Here is a 27,393-nt window from a genome sequence, read left to right as displayed (position 1 = left end):
CAAATATTCTCGGTGGTCAAGCAGTACTACCCCAGCTCCTTTGTCAGGTTTACTTAGTATAAAATCGTTATTTCTTTTTAGGAGCATTAGCTGATCCAGATGGTTCCTAGTTAATAAGTTATTCTTACCACAATGCGTATTAACATATCCATGACTGCAGTCCAGCAATGTGGATTTAAAATGATGAAGATTTTGAGGGAATGTCGGCACAAGATCATGAGTTTGGTTTGATAGATTTTCGAATGAATTTGTGTATAAAGTCTGTTGGTTTTGGAGGTGCTATTACAGAATTTGGGACCCAATGATAATACGTTTTTTTATTTCTACCATTTGAAGATACTGTACTTTTGATGTGAAACTGGGACCAACTAAATTAAGCACAAATCTTGTGTTTTGACGTAACGGAATATGGGTGACCTAAATGGGATTCGTACACTGTGGAGAATAAATTGGTTTCATCCAATTGAATAAACTTTGGTTTGTTGTACCATTCTTTACGTCCAGACTAAATGTTATGGTTTTTGTCGTTAAACCTCCAGATGTAGTTGAGAAAGCAAGTTTTATCTACCCTAACTTAAATCAGGAGCAGTCATTTAAAAATTATGCATGCCCTGAAACATCAGATCTTAGTAACTAGACTATCCTGCTTGTTGAATTTTGGTTCGGTTATGTTAAAATCCGTGCTTTCCGTTTGAGATGCGAACCAACATCAGATCTTTAAATTCGGACTTCTAAACCGAGTGATGATTTCTGGATAAATATTGATCTCATGGAAAAAAAGATGAATTTATGCTTGTAAGCTAGTATTATTACTCACTAAGAGAAATGGTCATATTTATGGTTATACCAGCAACAACAAGAAAGTCCTCAAGAGAAATAAACACAAAAAAACTATATGAAGCAACTAAAACGCTGGTAGTGAAGTATGGCAATCCGGCAACACCAGCCGGGAATAAACAAGTAAAACCAATCACTGAGCTTCAAAAGTAAAGAAACAGGTGAGTATGTAGTGGGGTCGGTTCCTAGACACTCGATCTTGCAAGCTGAACATAAGAGAACTGGGAAAATTCACATTCAACATTTAAAACGGAGCAAAGGGCAAAAAGTGGTGAACGCAGGAACAATTAAACGGAATGACATGGATCGGTCATGTAGGCGTTATCACACAACCCTTCACCTATTGTGTTAAATATATTACTCTCTTCCCAGCTCAAATGTGTTCTTCAGAAGTTCTAGAGGTCATGGTGCTGATTATCATAGCAGGACGAGTAAGTGTTGACAGTGATGTGACTTCCACGTAAGGTCTTATAGATTGGGTAGTTACATCATTACAAATCCCGGGATTGTTCCGATTATTACAGTAGCGAAAATAAATGTCGGAATATTGAATTAGATCATAATTCGGCAATGATGTGACCTGCTAAAGAAACGAAGTTTGTTATTAGTTCTCAAAGTTAATTTAACTTAATCGATAGATTTCTACTTATCGTGTAGATTATTCTGTTGGTCTGCTGATTAATGTTCATGTGAATGAGTTGTTTGAAATAAATAATCCAGATAACGCTCTTCTGATAAAAATATCTAGGAAATATGAGCCTCAAGTTACGGATCGAGAGCTAGGAATACTCAATATGTCCTTGTTTAGCATGGGATGGAAAATCCAAATGGTAAGTGGATTCCCACCTACGTACGCTCCTACTTGGTTGCACATCGTGTATGCACCCGAGAGCTTACTTTTATGGTGTTTATTGAGATGGTTTAACCCCCCAAGTTGTCTGGTTAAAGTTATCTATTGGAAGCTTAATATTAGCTCTCATCACAACGATCGGATATTAGAAGAATCAGCCCACCCTATTCGTCTAGAACAAGCATCCTAACTTTCCTAAAGCTGACTTAGCTAGACTTTCATATACTGGGGGTGATAACTTTATCTGGACTCTCTTTCCTGACATAATTACGGGACCAAGGTTACCGGAAAATGTGAAGTCAGCAATCCGGTACAAAAACAGTCAGACACCGTCATGCTTAAACTGCACCTTTCAAAGTAGAGAATTTTCAGTTGACAATCACTCAATCCTGATTACCCTGGAAAAAGTGATCTGACCGAACTTAAATGTCTAGTGAACAACAAGGACTGGAAGTTTTAATGGTTGGACATGTCAGCCACAAGGAACAATTTGAAGCAGAAGTAACAAGAAGCATACAATCGGTCTGACGGGATCCCCACGGGGATTTTTACTGCACACATAATGACACACTCCACCTTAATGGTCAAGGGATGCTCAGTCGATGATTCCTCAGGCTAACGGCCAGCGATTCTCTCCAATATCTTCAAAGGTAATGGAACCTACAAATTGTGACGACACGTACAACCACCAAAATTCCAGTAACTTTTCCTTACCCCAACGCTTGGTTTTTGAAAGGTTCACTCCTCAATAACTATCCGTTGACCGAGACAGAGAGATGAACCACAGTCCGTAACTCAAAGGGCAAGGCAGACATAATATTCACCGATTTTTTAAAGCTTTTGATAGGGTCGATCACGAATGTCTTACCGGCGAGCTCAAGCTGATACGTTCTCAGTCCCCACTAGTAGACTGACCTGAACCATATTTAAATAATTGGATGTTTAAAATCAGGTAAACTACTAATTTCCTCGGGCTACAGAGTTTTATTGTGGTCCCATAAGTCTTAGTACCAGGGTCGTCGCTATTTTCAATTTATATCAATGACTCTCCTCAGCAAGTATCCAGTGAAGAATTGTTTTCTGTCGATGGTACTAAGAGTTGGAGGAAAGTTCACAACTGGGACGATAGGTTGTTACCTTAGAAGGGTGTGATTCAACTTAAAAATCTAGTTTTTAATAATGGACACACTTTCAACACTTTGGAGTGTAAAGTACTTCATCTTCAACATGTTCCGAACTACGAATACAACTAACACTATCCCCCCTCAAGAATTATGTGTCTCTGTACTCTACGATCTGAAGTCATACACTAACTGCAACCAATTCCCTTTATAGCAATCTTTGCACCGATAACTTTGAAACGGATGTTTGGCCATTTGGATTGAACGTTTCACCCAGTATACCAAGATTTCATCAGGCCCTGTTCGCAATACGAAAACATAGTACTTCTTCTTTTACATCACAAGGATAAGAATATTCTGAAATTTGTCTCAATGCGAGACATCAAATCGTTTTAGGGACTCATATCCAAACCATATGAAGAACGATACTACTCGGCGAGTCTCTACTCATTAGGGTATAAGAGAATTAGAAGTGATATGTTATTGGCCGGTAACATTCTAAACTTTCCTGAACACCCTGCGGAACATATTGAAGATGTCAAAAGTATTGCATTTTGACAACACTTTAACCAGCAACACCTATGATTGAATCGTGCCCACCTAGTGAAATTAAAAGTAAGAAGCTAGGAGGTTGGAAGACATATTTGATGGGTTATCAACATATCGCGAAGTGACTGATCTAATCTGGCTACTGATCGCAGGAGACGTTGAGCATAACGTTCCCACTCGTGATCTCGTACGGATGCATGACCGAGCGCCTTCAACTAGATGAGTCCACTAAAACTAATGTGGTCAGCATCCAATGTGGAACACTTAGGGAGCTATTGATTTGGGGGATTTATTTACAGCTACAGATCACCCCCCGCTAGTGAGGTAGTGATGCCCCTACGAAGTAGCCAGCCAGGAGTTTCAACCCAACGAGTTTGTCGTCGGTAAACACTCTTATGATAGCTTGCTATGTTTAGCGGCGTCTAATCGTCTTTCTTTACTATACGGGCCATGAAATACAGTATAGTAATCGTAAAACAAAGTACAATCGAGATCTTGATTCTTCATCGTCCTTTTCCAGCCGTCCTGGAAAAGAAAAAAATAGAACATGTGGGTGCATGTTGAAATACACTCGTACTTGCTTAAAGACACAAGGTGAGCGAAAGAAAGTAAATAAACTAATACGCTTGCAACAGCGTAAAAGCGATGCGAAAATTGTTCGTTTTGTTTTTTCTATGAAAAAATATACGCTTATCAGTAAAAAAGTTTTTTACGGAATAAATATATAAGTATGAGCATATTCAACTTCTATATGATATAATATGTATATAATATATTATATATAATGCAATAAACTTACTACGTGCAATAGTCGTTTAAGTGTTCTGGAAATCTTACTCTTCTTCCAGAACACGTTGTCTTAAGTTTATTTTCAGACACTGACGAGGTTTCAACGTGCGTGTCGGCTGTTGGATGCGGTATTAAATGTGTAGGAGCCGCGTCGTTTGATTGTACAGAAGGAAAATCGATGTGAATAGGATTTCATTTTAAATACGCTGCCTTGAGGCGATCGACACTGATGCTATCCTTAGTGCCGATTTTATTGACTATATAGTACTTAGTTTCAAGCTGAAGAACTTTCACGAGTTTTTCGTATGCTGATTCCAGGGGGCGTCGATGTGAGTCTCGACGAACGAAGACATGTGTACGATGTCGTAAGTCCGGTTGAACGAAAACATCAGTTGATTGAGGTCGAGTGTGAACAGGTTTAACTGAACGACGAAGGTGCGGACCACTGTTTCGGCAGTAATGTCCTTGATAGGTACTGCTTCTGGCCATCATGTAAAACGGTCTACGCAGGTTTAAAGACAAGAGTATCCATTTGAATCCAGTAAGGGTCGTACTAAATCCAGATAGACGTGGTTGAAACGAGCATCAGGAGTTTTGAAAGAGCCTAAGGGACATTTGTTGTGTCTAATGACCTTAGATTTCTGGCAGCTTGCACGGGGGCGTGCCCACTCCCTCACGTCTTTATTCATACCAGGCCTGCAAAACCGTTCTGCTATGAGCTTGATGGATGCATGGACACCTGGATGAGAGAGTTTGTGCAACGTATTGAAGACGTTGCGTCGATAATGTTTCGGCACGATTGGGCAATCCCTACATGTAGATGTGTCACATAGTAAGGTTTCCTTACCTTCCCATCTGTTTAATACGCAGTTTCAGAGTTGTTGAGAAAAACTCGTGATGAAGATCAATGTCCTCTTTTCGAAGCTGGGCGAGTTCAAGGGAGTTATACGAGAGAAGGCGTCTGCAACTACATTGTTTGCTCCAGAAATGTGTTGTATATCTGAAGTAAACTGCGAAAAGTAGTCGAGATGTCGAGACTCTCGAAGTGAGTACTTGTCTGAGGATGAGCTTAAAGAGAAGGTAAGAGGTTTATGATCAGTAAAAAGTGTGAATTCTCTTCCTTCGATAGAGTGCTGAAAATGCCATACAGCATAATACATAGCTAGGAGTTCCCTACCGAAAGTTCTGCACCTAGATTCAGTGTCTAGTAACCGTCTAGAGAAAAATCCTAAAAGTTGGCAAGAGTGGTTAACCCATTGTTGTAAGACTCCTCCGATTGCTGAGTCGGATGCGTCTACGGCGATATTAATGGGCGCTTGAGTGTCCTGATGCACAAGCAGGGTTGCCTTAGCAATATGTTCCTTAACTGTGGAGAATGCTTTTCGAGCGGTGTCGTCTAAACTAATTGATTCTACGTTTCCACGAAGTTGGTCGGTTAACGGTTTCATAAGGGATGCGCATTTGGGTATGAACCGTCTGTAGAAACTTACAAGTCCGTTAAAAGTTCGCAACTGCTTGATCGTGGTCGGTTCTGGGTAATCCAGAATGGCCGCCACTTTGCTCCTAAGGGGTCGGATGCTTTGAGCATCAATAGTGTGTCCTAAGAAGTCTAAGGAGTTGGTTCCGATTAGGCATTTCTGAATGTTGACAGTAGTGCCACGCCTTCGAAGTCGTTCGAGAACAATGTCTAGATGCTGGAGATGGGATTTTCTGTCCGGACATGCTATCAGACAGTTATCAACGTACGCATGTACGAAGTTGAGACCTCGAAAAACGTCATCTATGAACCTTTGGAAAGTCTGGACAGCATTTCTTAGGCCAAAAGGCACTCGCGAAAATTCGTAGAGTCCGAAGGGAGTTATGATAGTGGTCTTTGGAATACCGTCATCAGTCAAAGGGATTTGGCTATAGTCTTTAACAGTTGCACCTTTCAAGGTTGCTGTCAAATCGTGAATGTGAGACAACGGGTAACGATCGGGAATGGTTTTAGCATTCAGACGCCGATAGTCACCAGTTGGACGCCAATCGTTGCTGTCTTTTTAGGGACCATGTGCAAGGGAAATGCCCATGGGCTATTTGACGGCCGAATGATTCCTAATTCTATCATGTGATGAAATTCGTCTTCAGCTAACCTAAGCTTTTCGGGAGCCAGTCGACGTGCTTTCGAGAATACATGTGGTCATGTAGTCGCGATGTGGTGTGTAAAATTGCTGGTTACACACGGCGATTTCTGTTGTGGTTGATAAATCCCAGAGTATCTATCGAGTAATGGTTGATATAAGGGGTCTATGGCGTGCTTAATTGTGACTGGGGATAATCTGCAACCATAAAAAGTAGTTACGCAAACAGATAACTTAGTGTTTCCGTCCACTAATCTTCGTTTGCGTGTGTCGATGAGTAGATTGTGGTATTGTAGCAGGTCTATACCAATGATCGGCATAGACACATCTGCGACCACGAAAATCCAGTGGATGGGTTTGCGTAAACCCACGTTAAGGTGAACGTACCTTTTGCCATACGTGGCAATCGGTTTTCCGTTCGCCGCCTGTAAACTTTAAACAGACTCGTGAAGCCTGTAGTTAGAATTCTTGGGAAGAACGCTAACTTCTGCGCCAGTGTCGACGAGGTAGCGAACTTTCATAATCACATCCTTGACGTACAACAGACGGCTATGTTCGCCGGCTACGGTTAACATTACTACGTGCCGGCTGGGAAGTTTCCCGAATTGTTTTTCGTGTCGGTCGATTTTGGGTTCGGGTAATTGCAGGGTTTCCTGCAATTTCTGGAAGACTTCCCATACTGGTTATGATACCAGCACCAATTGGGGTTATCCGTCTCTCGTGGTCTAGAGACAGATCGCCTACGTGAAATGCTTCTTCGCGGGGTTTGTGACCGTTTACGGTCATTACGAAATCAAGGATAACGTGTAAGCATATGACATAGTTCCGTGATGTCATTCTGGGGCGTTTGAGGTTTTTCTTTGACTGAAAAACCTCGGAATTAGAAGATATCGTGATTTCTAGGATGCGGTCGGCAGATGGAGCCAGCTCATCTACGACGTTGTTTTGAAACAAGACGAGGACTGTTGCACCTGTTGCGGAAGTTTGGACAAGAAAAGCTGTTTGAATAGGCCTTCGTCGAAAGTTCTTTGGCCTATCACCTCTCTCATCCTTAGCAACATATCTGTCGCGGAGCCATGTTGCAGGTCGATACTATTAAGGAGTTGGTCTAACCTTTGTCGGTCGGTTAGATCTCCGCGTTTAAGAATAGACTGTTTCAGAGTTTCGTAAGGTTCTAAAACATCACTAGTAAACATACTAGGTGTAATGTACCTGTTGAATTCGCGCATTAGTGCCTCTACAACCGCGAGGAACTGTGTGCGCGAGTCCGTAATACCGTGCTCGTAAAAGTCGGCTTCTGCGTAGCAGAACCAGGCCTCCATATTGTCCGGCCAAAAAGGCAGTAGCTGAATCGAGGGTGGGGGCATAGTCTTTAACTTAAATACTTTGGGTGTCTGTTCCGTCATAGTGAAAAATCAAGTATTATAAAGAATGAAAAATAAATAATTAAAATATATCCGAAAACTCGAAAAAAATATATCACAATATATAAAAGTCAAAATGAAGTAATGACTTATGAAATTCCAAAAAGGAACAGACTAATAGTTAATAGTTTGGTGTACCAGATCACGTCGGTCTCACCACTGAAGATACCACAGGTATTGTAGTTTGGCAACTCTTTACCAGTAACACCTACTATAATCGAATCGCACCCACACAGTTAAATCAAGAGTCAGAAGCGAAGAGGTTGGAAGATATATTTGATGGGTTATCAATTTATCGAGAAGTGACTGATCTAATCTGACTAATGATCGTAGGAGATGTTTCCCACGCCGTTCTGGAACATGATCTGGTACGGATGCATGACCGATCGCCTACAGCTAAATGAGTCTACTAAAACTAATGTGGCTAGCATCCAATGTGGAACACTTACAGAGCTATTGATTTGGGGGATTTTTTTTACAGCTACAACACATTCTACTCCTTACAAGAAGTCAATCCATGGTGTCTGTCGCCGACCGAAATAGTTTAAACAACTTCTGTGCAGCCATTTAAAAGGCAAATTCACGTATTCCCAGGGAATAGCAACAGCATTTACTACTGATTTACCAGTATTTCTATTACTTCTGTTTGTTTCATATACTTAGACCCCTTCCTGAAGGCGTCGACGATCAACAACCAATAGGCACGAAAGATCATTAGGTGAAAGCTTCTTATATCCAGTTCACAACCATTGGAAGCTTTCGAACCACATCTGTCCAATGACGTTTGGAGTTTGAACACTTGTCCTTATTTTCGAGTTGTGTTGCATAGTTTGTAGGGTAAGTGTGGAGTATTTCTAGGATTATAGTGCCAGGTGGCTTATATTTATATATACATTTCACAGTAATTTAAAAGCCCAAATTTACTTTTACATATTTCATGACCCAACTAGGTGGCCATAAAGTCCGATAGCCCTCAGGAGCTTATACATTGGAGTGTTATAATATTATGCAGATGACCTAACATGACTCCCTTATCTCTTGGTAATAAAGGTTTTGAAACTGTTTACTGACCCAGTTCGTCATTGTTTGTTCTCATGATAACGAATCACCTACTCTTAAATACTACTGATTTGTCTGCTCAGGAATTATAAGTTGGCTTGTATACCTGTTTATATCCTTAAGATGTTTATTTTCTGTGCTTCAAAGTAGTTGACAGACGTGAGAGTAGACATCACCAACCCTGTCTGGCTGTTTACGCAGAGTATGGTAAAATGTTAGTAAGAGGCGAGGAAAAGAACAAGTGGTGCTCAAAAAGCCGTTCTTATATAAATCATTTTTTGTATATTTTTAATGCGTATTTATCGAGCGGTTGATTCATGTTACCTGTTAACAACCCTGATTTCAATTCTATTGATCGTCCCTATTTTTCTTCATTGGCCATAAGTTACAATGAATGTGGCTGGTGTAGTGGACCTCAACAGCGTACATATTACCGTACCTGTAAAGTAGTAAATAATATCCATTTACCATTTTGATACATGGTTTTGGGCTAAAGCGGAGATAGGATTGTAAAGCGTCAGTTAATTGGAAGCCAATATAGACTAGTTAATATTTAAATCTTCACAGATTCTGCCCGCCACAGTGAATGTGAAGCCTAGTAAAGCACCTTTAGACTGAACTCAACGAGTACGCTATGTAGATGAGTTAGAAGATGTGAAACTACTGACCGAAACAATGATACTGAACGAGTACCTACCAGATAAGTTGGGTATATTGGGCGGGGCGTGTTACTGGAGATAGAGCGGTAATTAAATTGAACAACGGTAAACTGTGACTATAATGAAACTGGCTAAACCAGCGACTAGTTCAATAAGTAAGGAGTTTTTTCGATACCTATTTAAGCAGTCAACTTTATATTCGTGTTGATCGTTTAATGTATGGTCAACATGAGAAAGTGACATGATATTGGAGACAAGGTGGGGAGTAATGGGTAAAGTGGGGTCCGTTGAATGAGCAATTAGCGAACTTGGGGAATAGTCATAACGGTCGGTCAATTTTTGGGGCTGGGGGCAGTTGTTATTAAAGAGGGAATTGTCACTCACTTTTTGATCGGAGTATATAGAGAATAACATTGAAAGAGTGGGGATATCTCTTAACAGTTAAAGAATGCATAGAAGCGCTACTGATGAGAAAGGAGCTAAAGATGACGAGGTGATATTTCAAGTTATTGAGTGTCCAAGAGTTGTAGGGTTGGCTCAGCTCATGTGTTGTCTAGTGTCGTAGGCCAACATAAGAGATTTCGTACGTGGTATAGGGCATTCTAGTCCTGCTGTTGGCAATTAAGGAGTTTGTGTGCCTTAAACTTGGAATGGGGGGATTGTCTGGGATTATTGCCAACACAAGTGTTCGTGTTATGTGCGACTGTATTCCAATTCTTGTTACTTAACTCTAAAAAGCTTACTGATTTTGTGAGTACACGTCCTGGAAGTGAGGTGTAACTGAGTGTTAGAATGATTTGGTACTGTTTGCCTTCTGTATGCTTTAATTATGTGAAGAAGGAAATGAAGGACAAGCAGTATAATTTAAGACAATGGCTAAAACCTGTCATTAATGAAACGTTACACTTCTAAATTGTTTGTAACTGAGAAAGTTAAGCTCATGACTTCATATAGACTTAAAACGGACGGCTACGTCATGTCCTACTTCATATGCCGATTTACATGTTTGTATGGTCACGAAAATATGAAGGAGTAGCTGAGTAATCTTATTAGGGTTTATAGAACAAATGCCTAGATAGTTCCAAAACCAATTAATGCCAGTTACCCAGGCAAAAACAGGTAGTGGAGAACCATGTTCAGCAATAGCAAGGCAGCATCGCTGTTATACTGGTTGTCTGACGGAAACACCTTACTGCTATCACACTTCTGTGCAGTCAGAGTACGACTTCGCCTTCAGGCCTTGGGTTTGTTGTTTTTAGTCTTACCACTCTGTAGCCGACCTGTCTGAAAAGGTAGGACCTTGAGGAATGGTTGTTTCAGTCAGTATAGCCCAATCGGTTCATCACAATGTGCAAGCCCGACCACCATGTCAAGGTAGCATCAACGGTAGGGGCACGCGCTTCTGACTGGTGTTTGAGACGGATGGAGGAAGTTTGGGATCGGCCGAACATAAACGTGGCATCAGTCCTTAAAGTCCCTAACTTCTGGTCTGAGCCATGTTGGTGAATGCAGCCTACTTGGTTGATGTCCGCGCGACCCTGGGTGACATCGCTCAGAATCAATCACAATGGTATAGGTATTTTTAGGGCTTCATATTGCCTCTACGTTTGTTAGTTTTGTCATAGATATCATTCTACAAATAAGATCCTTCCTAACTTGATCTATCAGGATATTCACCTGTTGACTGAAAATACGAGGACAACGTAGTTCTGTTTGCTGAAGACTGACGAAATCCAACGTTTCTTGATCGCCTCGGGCAGAAATCTGGCCTGTTTAGGATGAACTTTTCTCGCCCCAACTCCATATTGTTGCTTCAAGACTGCTTTGCGTCTGTGCCTAAACTAATGATATAAATTAAGGTAGTTGAGTTTACCGACTTCCTCATATATATAGTACATCTTACCAGGTTTGACCAAACCATTCTTACTACCATTGAAGTAACTGCTTCTATGACTTAGGTGTTCATCTTGTTGTGCTAATGAGATATGACAACTTGGACCGATGCATATATGTTCCTGATCCTACTTTGTAGCTGACTGCACGGTATTTTTATCTGGGACTTCAGAATCTTTCGCCATCGATATGTGCTGTGTCTGCGAAACACCCATACACGGTCCAAATACAGTCACCCGTTTGACGTCACGTTGTCAATGTGAAGAATCAGCATTATTTTCCTTTTCGGTATGTGGTGGCGGTCATCACTTCGTGTTTGCACACTCCGTGTAAAGATACACCATATTGAGCAGCATAAGAGGAAAACTGGTGAATTAAAATGAATTCAACCAAGTGACTGTGTACAAGATGTGAACTTTACCTTTCGTGCAAGCATCAACCACTGTACTATAGTCTGCTGTATGAAAAACACAACGTAATGGTTAAGTGACTTCATTAAATACTCAACTTGAAAATGTGAAATCTCATGTCTTAACGACGTTGAGTTAAATCTTTTTACTTTGCTTGATAAATCTAAGTCACGGCAATGTATAAATCTGCAATTACTCAACAAACCAATAACCTTCCCATCTTTTATGAAATTTTATTACAGTATACTAAGAAGTTTTGTCTACCTGAATAAAGTTCGCTGAATGTCGTCTGTAGAGTAAGTTAGATATTTTACTTACACTGAGATTTGTCAGATTTTGTGACTCAACTGACGCTAATGTTCAAAGAACTCAGGATGGATACAATCAATTCAATATTCTTTGTCCACGGTGTTCCAGTATTGTCCTTCGCAAGAATACAGCAAAGCTAGCCAACAAACCAGTAAGATTTTGAAAATTTCATACAAGGAATTTCACATATGTTACCGCCCACTGTAATGTCTCTGTTCAGTACTTATACACCAGATGACTAATTCAACATACCAGTGTGGAATGCCTGACAATAACACATAAACTCAAGTTGGGACATAGCACAATGATATAGAGAAAAACCAGTGGATTTCTGCAACATCTATTGCACTGATAGACTCGTAAACTCATCCTATCAGGCTCCGAACACGACGGAGAGCGAAAACAAATCAGATCTAGGTTAACCAAAAGTATAAGGAATGACCGTGAGTAGTGGTGAGCAATGAAAGCAAAGGAGACGAAAAAGACAGCGGCTGTAGGTAACACGAAACAACTTCTCAGACTAATAAGAGAAACCGCAATTAAGAAGTCAAGTGTAAGTGAGAAAATTTCGGAAAAAGAAGCTACTCTTATGTGCTCTCAGTCCAGACGTTGAGGACGACGGGCAGAACACTTTAAGGAGCAGTCCAACTGGCCTTCAGCTATCCACCATTCCCAAACAGCCTGAATGGAACATTGAAATAGGCCCCCTCCCGATTGTAATTGGAGTTAGAAAAGCTATGGCTAACCTAAAACGAGGAATGGCAGCTGGTCCAAATCGATTAACCCCAGAGGTTTTTAAGGATGTTGGTCCAGGTTTAGCGATTAGGTTGATTAATATTTTAGCTAAAATCTGGGAACGGCACTTAATCCCATCTGATTGGTCGCAATCATCGATCGTCCCAACATATAAGAAAGGATCAAAATTGTCCTGCAATAACCATAGAGGGATTAGTTCTACTAATATGGCGTCTAAAATACTTGCCTCAATAATTACCCCCGGGCAGTATCCTAGCCCAAACAATTATGTAGTTTATAAACAAACATAAAAATTTCGCTCAGCCTCAGTATTTGTATAAATGACATTTGCGATCCCCTGATTGTATGCTGATTTATTTTATTATTCGTATTTTCTCATTGTTAATCTCGTTCTGCATTCCTCAACTACCGGCAAATCGCTCGAGATGAAAATACTGTCCCTTTTAGTTGTTGACATTTCATTAAAAACCGTCCATCAGAGGTGTAAGGACTTTCTAGATAGTCACGGTAGTCAACGTGCTGAACTACTAACTTGATATAATTAGTCTTGGTGTTAAGTCTTCAGTCCTGTGACGATATTTCACATTTAGAGAGTAAGAAGTGCATCTAAAACGTGCTTAGATAGTTACTCAAGGCTCTGAGTTTTTTTTAAATTCAGTAAATAAAACTGTCATTTGCGTATTCTAACTCAATAGGTAAATGTGGTAGGTAATCTACCTTTGAAGAACTAAACGAATCATTCAAATAAAGATAGAGGGATTAGGTAGCCTTCAATAACATCAGTTAATATTGAACTATTTTTTGACCAAGTCGAACACTACCTTCAAGTTAAGAAATGCCACTATGTTAGACGGTCGGCAAGCATATCCGTGTTACGAAACCCGACGAAGGTTGAACATTTGATTGGTACATCCACATACAGTTCTGAAACCATTCTGATTTTAGAATAATAAAGATTCCCATTGTGAAAATTAAAACACATGTAAGCGAACAATTGTTTTCAATTAGATCGTTATCAGGCTTTACTCTAATATACATGAATATTTATACGAAAATGTTAGACCAATCAAGTCTATTTGAGTCCATAATCACAGTGAAATAGAATACGTCACCGAGCTTAATAGATAAAAGTACAAGTTGATAGTGGGAAGACAGGTGTATTGATAGTGGTAAGAATATTAAATTACGATAACAAAAGTCTTATCAATAGTTAAACATAGGAAATAGGAGGTCAAACGTGGGTGAATAGACTAGAATAGTAACCACAAAACATTAAAATCATTACGTAATAAGAAGTATGTAAGTAATTAGATAGTGAAGAATAAAAACGGAAAGAGGTAGAAAATTACGAACAAATGATAACAAAATTAAGATAATAAAAATAGAATTTACATATAATAATAATGTCATTTGTTAAATTATGTCTGGCCATGGAAGGGATAGGGGGGTTACGAATTCCTTCTGTACACAAATTGGGGTGGAATGTACAGATTCCTATGACTTCTGCTATATGAAGGAGACGGGAACAAACTCCGTTGGGAAATGATGGAGGTATACGATAGATCACTTGAAATGATTTCAATTTATCTACAATATGACCACTATCAATTAGATGTGCCAAGATAGAACTGTTTATTGTTTTTATTTGGCCCTTCCCAAACCATGCTGGTAGATGTTCACTTATTCGTTGGTTAAGTTGCCTAGTAGTACGCCCGATATAGCTATCTCCACAGGAGCAGCTGAACTTATAAATGCACATAGAGGAGGCCAACTCAGGTAACTTACCCTTCGTTTGAGTAGACATCACTGGTCGACTCGAGAAAGTCAATGCAAGATAGGCTGCGTAGAATGTCCTACTAATAACTTTCTTTAACCTATCTTTCAGAGTATCACTAGCTACATCCCCGTTAAATTTTAATTTCATGTATAAAGGTTTCTTTCGAACAGTTGGAATCTCCGACTTCTTCCTTGATTATTGACTCAAATAGCCTTGATTGGTCTAACATTTTCGTATAAATATTCATGTATACTACAGTAAAGCCTGATGACGATCTAATTGAAAACAACTGTTCGCTTACATGTGTCATTCTGATTTTCCTAGGGTCACTCTTCATGAGTACTAACAAAATTGCAGGTGAGTATTGGGCGCAATCTTCTAGATACTAAGTCAGTCAGAGGCTCCTCTGTGGTTATCATGGGAAAATTTTAGTTCTTTATAGGGTGGTCAGTGATTGAGATCATCTAGATGGGATTATGTCCAGCCCTCAAACCAGCTGGTACATCAGTCAATTAAAATGTTTAGACTGAACTACCATCCATAAATATCTGAAGAGTTAATCTATTAGACATGGCTGTTTCTCATTGCTGAGATTTAGATATGGCCTTTCCAACTTCGCTTAGATTCGGGTCAAATTCCCATCCACGTTGTTTAGAAACAATGAATTACTAGGGAGTAGCTGAAGATCATTAAAGTGTTCTGGTCATCGTCTCATCCCCATGAACCGAGAGTAGATCACCATTCCATCTTCGAAAATACTTTCATTGAATTCTGGCTTTACTTAATAAATCTGAACAGCCACCTGGTACTATCTATCGCTGCTGCCTTTCTCATCCCTTTTAGCTTCGTTGCCACCCACTTATTACGCTCATTACGTAGGCTTTTTTGTCAGTCCACTCTGGTTTTCCTCGTTCTCCTAGCCCGCTGGGATGAGCCTTCCACCATTCATCAGTTTAGTGGAAGTTTTAAAATCCACTGGTCTTTCTGAACCTTTCGATTCATGCTCCTAGGACTTATCACTGCTGCATATACAGCTATTTGAATATCAATAAAATCCTATTTGAGAAAACCGTTTCCTTCGTGGTCAGTTACGTGCTTAGCTAATTCTTAAACTCATTCTCGAAATGAATGAACTTTAAGAGATCTTCCTGTTGTAACATCCGCTACCAATGAGAAATATAGAAATGTTTGTTTAGTAATAAAACGTGATCAAAATCTAAACGTGTACTGCAAAAGGAACACAAGTTTTCTACCGAACTTTTCCAACGATGTCTGATGACGATATGCCTTGTTTATCTCCATCGTTGTTGGTCACTGAGTTAGACACTGCCCGTCTTTATGCTTCTGCATGGTATTTGCCCCGGCGACATCTATCAGACTGTTCTCTCCTCCAACTCTTAAAGCGTCGTAGATCACAAGGTCTAGATGACTTACCCACAGCCCTTTCTTAAGGATGGTGGTGAACTGGTTAAGGAACTGACTAGATTGTTCGGAAAGGTTTTAGAAACAGTATCCCGACACCGTGAAACCAAGCAGTCGTTTTCCCTATCTTAAAGAGAGCTTACGCATTCTATACAACGGATATCGAGTATAAATTTTCTTCCTTTTGCTTCCAAATTATTAACTTCCATCGCACTTCTCAGACTGTTTAGGAGCCGTGAAAGATAAAGATTGGCGAGAAGCAGTTCTATTTTCGTTCCGGTTGTGTATTCATTGAACATAGCTTAATTCTCTGCCATACTTATTTCAGGCTAACAATCGTTGTTTCTTGATGACAGGGTCTCCTTCTATTCGTTGGACAGGACTGTTTTATAGGATAGTCTGTTAAAGAAAGGCATGTCTGAGAGGTTTGATAACACCTTGAAAGGCCGTGTACTCAAACATCATGTTGAGTGAGAGGATACAACCACCTACTTCCTCTGTTCCATTCGAGCGGCGGGGTTAGGTAGGGTTGCCCAATGTCACCATTCTTCTCCAGCTTTGTTACTGATGACATTCTAGGAACAGTCCTAATCGATGTAGGTAGTGGTCGTGCGGATTTTCTTTCTACCTGGAGAAAGACTTCGACGTTGAGTATGTGAATGACCTTGTCTTACTCTGCAATGATACTCAGGCAATCAGTATCTGTAGGTATTGTATGCTTTTCACACCTAAGTCCAAAGTGCTTCTACAAGACCAGCATGAGCTCGTGCCTGTACTCGGTGGTTGCCCGTTAGGGATATAAAGTTCGTGTATCTGGGTAGTTATGTGGGTGCCGGTTGTGGCGTGAGTGGTGAGATCAATTTACTTATAACGAAAGCCAGAGGAGCTTATTACAATCCTGGTAATCTTTAACGACGTCGTGATGTTAGTCTCGCAGCAGATGGCTAGTTTGCAACGGGAGCAGTTTCGCTCTATGCTTGAAACCCAATCTCTCCAGATCGAGGATATTAGGCAACTCTCTGTATTCGATCATCATTGTCTCCAAAGGACTATTGACATCCAGGAATGACGCCTTTAATAATGCTGAGGTTTAGCAATGTGTGTTCGGACAGTGACAGTAGCTAAATTGATGGCATGTATGTATTTTACGAATGTTATACTAGCGGCTTCCACATTGTTCATTATTCACTGACTCTGGGACTGATTGGAAAAGCGTAGAGGCAGTTAGATCATGAAGAAATAATTAGTAATGTATTTTAGTAAAAAATAACAGCTAAAACGGCGCAAGACCAGTGACTAGTTCTCTCAAACTATATAGGTCAGAAAAGTTATCTGACATAGACAGTAAAAATTTTGTGTACTCATCGTGTTAGAAATATAGAAATAGGCGTTTTTTATCCCCATTAGTATAAACCATGAGCTATTGCGCTGAGTAACTGATTTACCTTTACAATGGTATTCTCTGTTGTTTATCTGTCGAACAGGATAATTACCTATCCCTCTGCCCTTCTAGCAAATCTGTCTTCCCAGGCACAAGTGGATCTTTTATTGGAGCTGAATGTGACATATGTTGGTAATCATGAGATTTTGGCCGAATGGAACAGGTACTTCTGCACGAAAAAGCCCTTACATGTCAATCTACTATCTTTTACTTTCTTAATGGATATTCCTTTATCACTACATAAATAAATGGGGTTTTTTTTGCAGATGTGCACTGCACTGGTCCCGGATAAAATATTTAAGAAGTCCACTACGTGATGAGTAATTTCCTGAAATCTCCACCTCCTATTATTCACATGATCAGGACTTTCATTTAGAAAAGGTTTCCGTAATTTAGTAATTGCCCAATGTGCGCGCTTTTGGTTAACTGTTTTTGTCTATTGCTTTCAGTCAGTCAGTCACAACGTAGAACTTCGTACGTACGTACATCAGTTCCAGTTGCCATACCACATTAGCGCAGAGATGCAGTTGTCGATTCAAATCCCATAGTGATAGAAGTAGTAAGAGTATAAGCATTATGTGAAAGATTAGGGTTTGAAGATGTTATTCAAGGAGTATAATCCAGTGAAATAAATTTGAGAAGAGAAAAAAAAGAGAGGGACATGAACAATTTAGAACATTAGAATTTGAGAGGACACAAAGAGTGGATGCACCTTCGCCATTGCAAACGATATTGAGCCATGTCATTCAAGGTCTCTAACCATCGATTGCTATCATCTCGCGGATCCCAACCATGTAGTCTACACCTACCAGCATGGCTCAGTCCACTTGTCAGTGACTTCATGGATTTGTGTCACGTATTGGTCTGGCCGCCCCTAGCTTTCTTCCAACCTACTCCTACACCACGAAACATCGCACGTCGGTGGCTGGGCATACGTAACACGTGTCCCATCCATCTCAACTGATGAAGTTTCACTACTTCATCAATCGATTTACCATCCTTACCTAGTACCTGTTTCCTAACAACTGCATTACTTATTCGGTGGTCCCAGGATATACGAGCAATGCTTCGAAGACACCTATGATCGAATACTAGTAGCCTACGAATATTCTCTTCTCTTACCAGCCATGTTTCACTGCCATAAAGTCGGACGGAACGAACTGCTGCACAGTAAACCCGTCCTTTGGTTGCTAGATAGATATCTCGCCTACGCCATAAATGACGCAAGTTGGCGAAAGCCAGTCGAATCTTCTGTATCCGTGCTGAGATTTCGTCACACACCAGACCACAAGGGCTGATGAGACTCCCAAGATAAGTGAAGTGGTAGACACGCTGAACTACTTCACTCCCAATCATTAGTTCGGGTGTCGATGCAACCCAATCCTGAAGTAACATTTTGCATTTAGAGGAGGAGAATCGCATCCCAAACATGCCTGCATAGTTGCTTATAGTGGTCAGAAGACTGCACCTTGTCAGCGTCTTCACCGAATAGAACTATGTCATCGGCAAATCTTAAGTCAACAAGTGAGTCTCCTGGTAGAAGTTCAACTCCTGGAGATTTAGATGAGGAAAGTGTTATCTCTAAAAGCACACCTACGATAAAGTTAAACAAGAATGGAGAGAGTGGACAGCCCTGACGAACACCACTTGACGTAATCAATTCTGATGACAGTTAGCCATAAGCGTCTGAATGTGTGTCTATGTTCCAGGACCTGACGTAGAGTGAATATCTGATATATACAACCACGTCCAGGTCAAAAACCAGCCTGGTTTTCTCTAGTCTGCTCTTCACGAGCTTTCGTTAGGCGTCCAAGTACTATTGAAGCTAATATTTTAGACACTATATTAGTCAAACTGATTCCTCTGTGATTGTCACAGGAGGACTTTTGTCCTTTCTTATAGACTGGCACAATCAGTGATTGGGACCAGTCAGATGGAATTACACCCAGTTACCAGATTCTACCTTAGACCTCAGTCAATCTCGCTTCTAGTACTGGACCACCATCCTTAAAAATCTCAGGAGTAAACCTGTCAGGGCCTGCTGCTTTCCCTCACTTTAGAATTCCTACAGCTTTTTCAACCTCGTAGAGAGTTGGAGGACTTACCTCAATTTGCCATTCAGGATGACTGGGTATCGTGGGTAACTGAAGTGTGGCTGAAGGTCAGTTGAACTGATCCCTAAAGTGTTCTGCCCACCGATCCAATCTCTTAGATTGAGAATGAATAATATATCCACTTTTTTCCGAGATAGTTGCGCTAACAGTTGGGTTCCTAATACCGGTTTCTTTAACAAGTCTGAACAGCTGTCTCCTGTTGCCTATTGCCGCTGCCTTTTCTATCTCTCTTGTTTTCGCTACCCACCACTGTTCACGATCATTGCGTAGGCTTCTTATTAACCTGCGCTTGAGCTGACTCCGCTCTTCGTTATGTTCAGAGCCAGGTGGGATGTGTTTTCGAGCAACTATCAGTGCGGTAGAAGCTGCTGAAATCCATTGTGTCTCCCTAAACTTATGGTTTACCGTACTGGCAGATATCACTGATGTTTTCACAGCTTTTCGGATGTCATTCCACGCTGCTTCGGGGTGAGCACAACTTACATATCTGCCTACCTGTTTTTCTAGTTGTTCCTGAAATATATTCTTAGCTTGCTTATCATTAAGTAGAACCCTTAGAGGCTTCCCTGCAGTGTCTTTCCTACGTCCAGTAAGACGCAGACAGATACGTGCTCGTACTAGAGCATGATCTGAATCTAAACATGTGCTCCAGAATGAGCGACACTCTTCTATCGAGCCCCTCCATCGGTGGCTGATAGCGATGTGATCTAATTGGGTCCAACGTTGGGACGAATTCGGGGGTCGCCATGTCAAAAGATGTTTTTCTTTATGCTTAAAGTTAGTATTTGCAAGAAATAGGCGGTTATCTGAGCACAGCTGCAACAGACGGTCGCCATTATCTGTCCTTTTAGCCACGACACCATAAGATCCACCCAGGTGTCTTTCCCTTTCACTTAGTTTACCTACTTGAGCATCAACGTCACCTGCCACTATTACTACATCAGAACGCCTAGCTTTTCGGAGAAGGTCAGAAAGTTTCCTGTAGAATTCATCTTTTATATCGTCTGAGCCGCAGTCAGTGGGAGAGTAGGCAGAGACCACGAAGAGGCAACGACGAGTTTCCCTATCTTTCCGAGTCCTTACTGATCCGTTTAGCCGAACCCCGACCGTTGCTGCTACCTTGACGTGGTGGTCGGGCTTGCCTATCGTGATGATCCAATCGAGCTATGCTGGCTGGAACAATCGTTCCTCGAGGTCCTACCATGCCAGACAGGTCGGTTGAAGAGCGGTGAGACTAAAAGCAGCAAACCAAAGGTCCGAAGGCGAAGTCGTACTGCTGACTGTACAGAGGTGTGAAAGCAGTAAGGTGTTTCCTTCAGACAACCAGCATGACAGCGATGCTGCCTTCCCACAAGGAGGGGTGGGGTTAGAAAAGGTCGACCCTAAAAATGCACACCTCGCCTTATCCCACGGATATCCGTCTCCGGCGGTAAGGTTTTTTTTGAAGAACGGAGCTAACACAAAAACTACCCACAAAAAGGTCGTGTGTGACCGACCTCAAGCAGTTGTCCCTTGGGCACTGCGGTCACGCTCTCAGGTCATTAAGACCACTTCTAACCCAATTTCCTTTTCAGGTACCTCTAGAAGAATCCTTCCACGGTGTGGGCAACCGGGAAGTGATAACTGCCCTCATACCTCTAACAACACTCAAGACCACTGTATTCATAATCAATCTCCTTCTTCAATTCCTACTACCTTGACTTTCAACACAAAACTTCCTCTCTCGGTTTCCTCCTCAAGTGTCACCATGGCCAACGATTCTAGTGCGCGAAACGCTATCCCAGGTCTACTAAAACCTCGCTCCAAACTACACATTGGAGCCTTCAACGTACGTACTTTAAATCAAATCGGTCAACAGGCCTCCTTAGCTAAAACCTTAGAGTCGCGTACCATTGATGTATGCTGTGTCTCCGAAACACGCATACAGGATCCTAGTGTGGTCATTCACTTGACCTCACCTCGCCAAAATGGACAGCCAACGAAATACACCCTCCGTGTATCTGGCGACCCGATGGCTAGTTCTCGTGGACTTGCAGGTGTAGGTATAGCACTAAGTACAAGGGCAGAACAGGCACTATTAGAATGGATCCCCGTTAACAGTCGCCTGTGTGCTGTCCGGCTAAATGGCTCCGTAAGAACTCGGAAGGATAGGGACACACGTCGTTGCCTTTTCGTCGTTTCTGCCTACGCTCCCACTGACTGCAGCCATGATGAGGTGAAAGATGACTTTTACAGAAAGCTCTCTGAGCTTCTTCAGAAAGCTAAGCGCTCAGACATAGTAGTCGTAGCGGGTGACTTTAATGCCCAGGTAGGCAGCTTAAATCAAACAGAAAGACATCTAGGTGGGTGTTTTAGTATTCCGGCTCAACGAACCGATAATGGTGATCGTCTGATGCAACTATGCTCAGACAATCGTTTATTTTTGGCAAGCACTAATTTTAAACATAAGGAGAGACATCGTCTAACATGGCGACCACCTGCACCAAACCAACGATGGACTCAAATAGACCATATTGTCATCAGTCATCGTTGGAGAGGCTCAATAGAAGATTGTCGCTCGTATTGGAATACTTGTTTAGATTCTGATCACGCTTTAATACGAGCACGCATTTGTCTGCGCCTCAATGGACGCAGGAAAAGTAAACTAAGAAGACCCGTTAGGATTGAACTGGAGGACGAGAAAGCCAAATGCGAATTCCAGAGACAACTGAGTTCACATCTAGGCAGTTCTGTAAACGAGACTGACCCAGATGCTGCTTGGAAAGACACACGAACAGCTGTGGAAACGGCAGTAACATCTATTAGTCATTTAAACCATAGGGCTCCAAAAAACCAGTGGATTTCTTCTAAGTCTATTTCACTGATGGATTCGCGTAAACTCATACCATCAGGCTCTGAACATGACGAAGAGCGTAAACAAATTAGATCTAGGTTAACTAAAAGTCTAAGGAACGATCGTGAGCAGTGGTGGGCAACGAAAGCAAAAGAGATGGAAAAGGCAGCGGCTGTAGGCAACACCAGGCAACTATTCAGACTAATAAAAGAAACTGGAATTAAGAAGTCAAGTGTAAGTGAGACGATCTCGGAAAAAGATGGAACCCTTATCTGCTCTCTACCCAAACGTTTAGAACGATGGGCGGAACACTTTAAGGAGCAGTTTAGCTGGCCTTCAGCTACTGCACAACTACCCACTATTCCTAGAAAACCTGAATGGAACATTGAAGTAGGCCCCCCGACCCTACTTGAAGTTCAAAAGGCTATAGGTAATCTGAAACGAGGAAGAGCAGCTGGTCCTGATGGATTGGCTCCAGAGGTCTTTAAATATGGTGGTCCAATTTTAGCGATTAGGTTGACTAATATTCTGGCTAAAATCTGGGAGACGGATGTAATCCCATCCGACTGGTCACAATCACTGATTGTCCCAATATATAAAAAGGGGTCAAAATCATCCTGCGATAACCATAGAGGGATTAGTCTGACTAACATAGTATCTAAAATACTAGCCTCAATAATTATCAGGCGCCTAACTAAAACTCGTGAACTGCAAACACGAGAAAATCAGGCTGGCTTCAGACCTGGTCGTGGCTGTATCGACCACATATTCACCGTTCGTCAAGTTTTAGAGCACAGACATGCTTATCGGCGTCCGACAATGATAGTTTTTCTTGACTTGAAAGCAGCATTTGACTCTGTAGACCGAGAGGTTCTGTGGCAGTGTCTGTCATTGAAAGGTGTACCTGAGAAGTACATAAACCTTGTGAAGGCTCTTTACTCGAACACTATCAGTCGGGTGAGAGCTTATGGCGAACTGTCATATGATTTTACAACCTCAAGTGGTGTCCGTCAAGGCTGTCCACTATCCCCCTTTTTGTTTAACTTCATTATAGACCTGTTGCTGCAAATGACACTCTCGTCGACTGAGTTTACAGGAATTGATCTCCTACCAGGGGGACCACTAAGCGACTTAGAATACGCAGATGACATAGTCCTGTTTGGTGAAGACACTGACAAAATGCAGAGTCTTCTGTTGGAACTGAGTAATAATGCCAGGATGTTTGGGATGCGTTTCTCCCCATCCAAATGTAAATTGTTACTCCAGGACTGGCCTACGTCAACACCTGAACTAAGGATAGGGAGTGAAGTAGTCGAACGCGTCGACAACTTCACTTATCTTGGAAGTCTGATCAGCCCTAATGGGTTGGTGTCTGACGAAATCTCAGCACGGATTCAAAAAGCTCGTTTGGCTTTTGCCAACTTACGTCACCTATGGCGAAGACGAGATATCCGTCTATCAATTAAGGGACGAGTATACTGCGCAGCAGTTCGCTCTGTTCTACTTTATGGCTGTGAAACATGGCCATTAAGAGTAGAAGATACTCGTAGGTTACTAGTATTTGACCACAGATGCCTTAGAAATATTGCTCGCATCTGCTGGGATCACCGAGTAAGTAATAGTGAGGTTAGACGCAGGGTATTAGGGAACGATGGTAAATCAGTTGATGAGGTGATAAATCTTCATCGACTGAGATGGTTGGGCCATGTGTTACGTATGCCTGAACACCGATTACCACGACGCGCTATGATGACTAGTATTGGGGACGGTTGGAAGAGAGTTAGGGGCGGCCAAACCAAAACATGGCATCAGTGCTTGAAGTCACTAACTTCTAGCCTGAGCCATGTTGGCAGATGCAGACTACCTGGTTGGGGTCCGCGTGACTATCGTAATAAATGGTTGGAGACTCTAGGTGACATGGCTCAGAATCGATCACAATGGCGTAGGTGTATACACTCTTTATCTTCCCTTAAACCTTGATATTAAAATTGCTTCATATCTCTCTTCCTTCCTACTATATCCTTATATACAACCTTTCCTTATATACTACCACCACTAAATTAATTACTTCTATGAATCCGGTGTTCATCTTGTTGTGCTAAAGAGGTATGGCAACTTGGACCGATGCATATATGTGCCTGGTCCTACGTTGTAGCTGACTGACTGACTGACTAGTCGAACAGCGCGTAGACGACTGTCTACTGTGATCCAGTCTAAAAGAGCTAGTTCTGCTCTAGGATTCAATGCTATACCTACTCCAACGAGGCCACGGGAAGCAGCATCGGGGCTTCCAGATACACGAAGCGTGTATCGAGATGGTTTTTTATTTTGATTAGGTGAAATCAAATGAATGACGCTACTCGGATCTTGTATGCGCGTTTCGGAGACGCAGCACACATCGGTGGTGTAAGATTCTAAAGTCCTAGCTAAGGAAGCGTGTTGTCCTATTTGACACAGTGTTCGGACATTAAAAGTTCCTATATGTAGTTTAGAGCGTGGTTCCAGGAGACCATAAATAACGTTCCATGTACTTGAATCGTTTGCCCTAGCGGTGCGAGGTGATAAAAGGACGTAAGAAGGGTTAGTCGTGGAGATAAGAGAGTTATTAGCAAGTGTAGGAAGGATTTGAAAGTGACCAACTTGGTCTCGTGTGCTGTTACGGGTATGAGGGCTAATATCACTTCCCGGCTGCCCACACCGTGAAAGGGTATTTCTTGAGGGACCTGAAAAAGAAGTTGGATTATTGTTGGTCTTAACGACCTGGGAGCGTGACCGCAGTGCCCAAAGGACAACTGCTTGAGGCCGGTCACGCATGGCTTTTTTGTGGGGGGTTTTCGACGTGTTAGCTCCGTTCTTCAAAGGACCTTACCGCCGGAGACGGAAATCCGTGGGATAAGGCGAAGTGTGCATTTTTAGGGTCGACCTTTTCTAACCCCACCCCTCCTTGTGAGAAAGCAACATCGCTGCAGATGCTGGTTGTCCAAGGGGAACACTTTACTGCCGTCACACCTCTGTACAGTCAGCAGTACGACTTCGCCTTCGGGCCTAGGGTCTATCGCTCTACCACTGTCCAATACTTTAAAGCAGAAGGAGGAATTGAACACTTATTCTATTGTAGCGGTGATATTTGGGTCTACACGAACTGCTCACGTGTATAGTCGCTGAGTGATTCAAATATTTTGCGTAAAATATGCTGTTTGTTGATTCCCTCATCCAATTTAACACTAACTTGCACTGGTACAAAATAAATGTATAAGGTCGTACATAATTTGTCAAAGTGCTTCAGTAGTTGTCAACTTAGGTTAGTTGCAGGTCGCAGTATCAACAGACAATCTTGGTTGTCATATCAACTGCTTAAATGGTGTATTCAGTTTGTCCAACCTTATTTAATAATGTTGTCACTGTACTACTTTGTAGTGTAAAAATTCCACCATTTGCGTTTGTTACAAGACATAAAAATAATGATCCTCTTGATCACAGGTATCGACAGTTAGCAACCAGACTTACCTAACAAGCTTCCTAGATGTCTCCTTAACCGCTTTATAAGATTTCTAGCTTACATCACGTAGGGATAATTGCTGTCCTATTGTTGGTATTCAACGTCACTAAAGAAGTTAATTCCTAACACACCATTCTGTACAATAAATAGAATGACATTTCGAAGTCAATAAATTTTAAAATTACTGCTTAATATTCAGTCCACATTCAACAGCGAAACACTGCGTCTATTCTTGGAAGTCTGAACAAAGTATTCTCCTGTTCTTTTTAGCACAACTTGCCCGTGTTTGCTAGAAAATCGGAACTATCCAATCCCTCCAAAGAATTCCCTACGGAACTAACTGAAGAATTCTGGTGTGTTAACGATATGTACGCATTTGAAAATGTCGGATTTACAAACACCGTAAGCACATTTCGTTACCTAACGTGTGCTGATTGCGAACTTGGGCCATTGGGTTTCCATGATACTCAGGAAGGTCCAACTAATGCATATTATGTTGCGCTAACCCGTACCACTACTGAAGTTAAATCAAGCTGCAAAAAATAAGTACATAATAAAGCACTATCCGAATGATGCTGTATCAATAGTATGGTTCGCCTTTGGGAAGAAATTCTACTTACTTAACGTTCACCAGTGTAAAATTGTCAGCAGACCAGTCCCAATACACAAAATTAATCAAGTTTTGTATTACTTACTATTAGAAGGATTATACTTTTATTCTTGCAAGAAATCTTTTGTGTTCTCAATGGCGTTATTTTATAATTATCGTTTGATTTTCAAGTTCGGATTACATATGATATGTAGTACAAAATTCTTGGCTAGTTTTCCTTAATGTTAGATCAAACCACTAGTATTTCATGATGGAGTTAGTATTATGCCACGCTATGCAGTTATTCAGTGGCTAGTTGTCTCTAACATCTGGTCATCATTGGGAAGGTTTTAAACAACAGACCATCAGCGCTGTTCAACAAGTATTACTTTTAAACTTCTGACAAAAAGCATCTGGTGATTCAGAACAGAATTAATTGTTCTGGACAGAATATCCATCAGCGAGGTGGGAAAGCAATAGATATAGACAGTGAGGTGTCCAGTTAACCACTCAACAAAGCACTTAGGTTAATCATCCATATATTTTTTGTGTAATGTATTTTGACTTACTACTAATCTTAGCATGTAGAGAATCTGGATTTATTCCAATGCAATTTGCATTTTTGTCAAGTACCACGTTTATTGATAGATGTAACGCCACACCAGTGGCAATGAAGTTAACGTGCGCTTTTATTTTCAAGTTGTTCAAGTTTGCTTCCTACATCCTAGGCAGAAAGACTGAAAGGATTTGAAATCGAATCAACAACTACAAATTTTCTCACAAGATCTATAAGGAGAATAGATGCTGGATCAATTTTAAATATTTCATATCCCTCTAAAAAGTGTTTTGTTGAAATAATTTCACTGATAACGTGGAAGTAGGATGTACAGTATTCTGAGGATCTAAGGACTTGAGAGGTAAACACATACTCCCTAAGTATAC

General features: G+C 41.3%; 1 protein-coding gene across 1 annotated transcript; it reads left to right on the top strand.

The window, feature by feature from the left end:
* The first annotated feature begins 11,971 nt into the window (after window positions 1–11,971).
* Window positions 11,972–26,592, top strand: Smp_091800 (guanine nucleotide exchange factor mss4,putative). The gene is made up of 3 exons (XM_018791896.1): window positions 11,972–12,007; window positions 12,045–12,171; window positions 26,133–26,592. The coding sequence occupies exons 1-3, from the start codon at window positions 11,994–11,996 to the stop codon at window positions 26,406–26,408; spliced, it is 417 nt and encodes a 138-aa protein (XP_018645001.1). The 5' UTR covers window positions 11,972–11,993; the 3' UTR covers window positions 26,409–26,592.
* The last annotated feature ends 801 nt before the right edge of the window (window positions 26,593–27,393 follow it).

Source organism: Schistosoma mansoni (assembly GCF_000237925.1).
Source record: "Schistosoma mansoni, WGS project CABG00000000 data, chromosome 1 unplaced supercontig 0034, strain Puerto Rico, whole genome shotgun sequence".
Lineage (NCBI taxonomy): Eukaryota > Metazoa > Platyhelminthes > Trematoda > Strigeidida > Schistosomatidae > Schistosoma > Schistosoma mansoni.
Note: the sequence above shows the minus strand (reverse complement) of the source record. Positions and strands in the feature narration are given on the sequence as shown.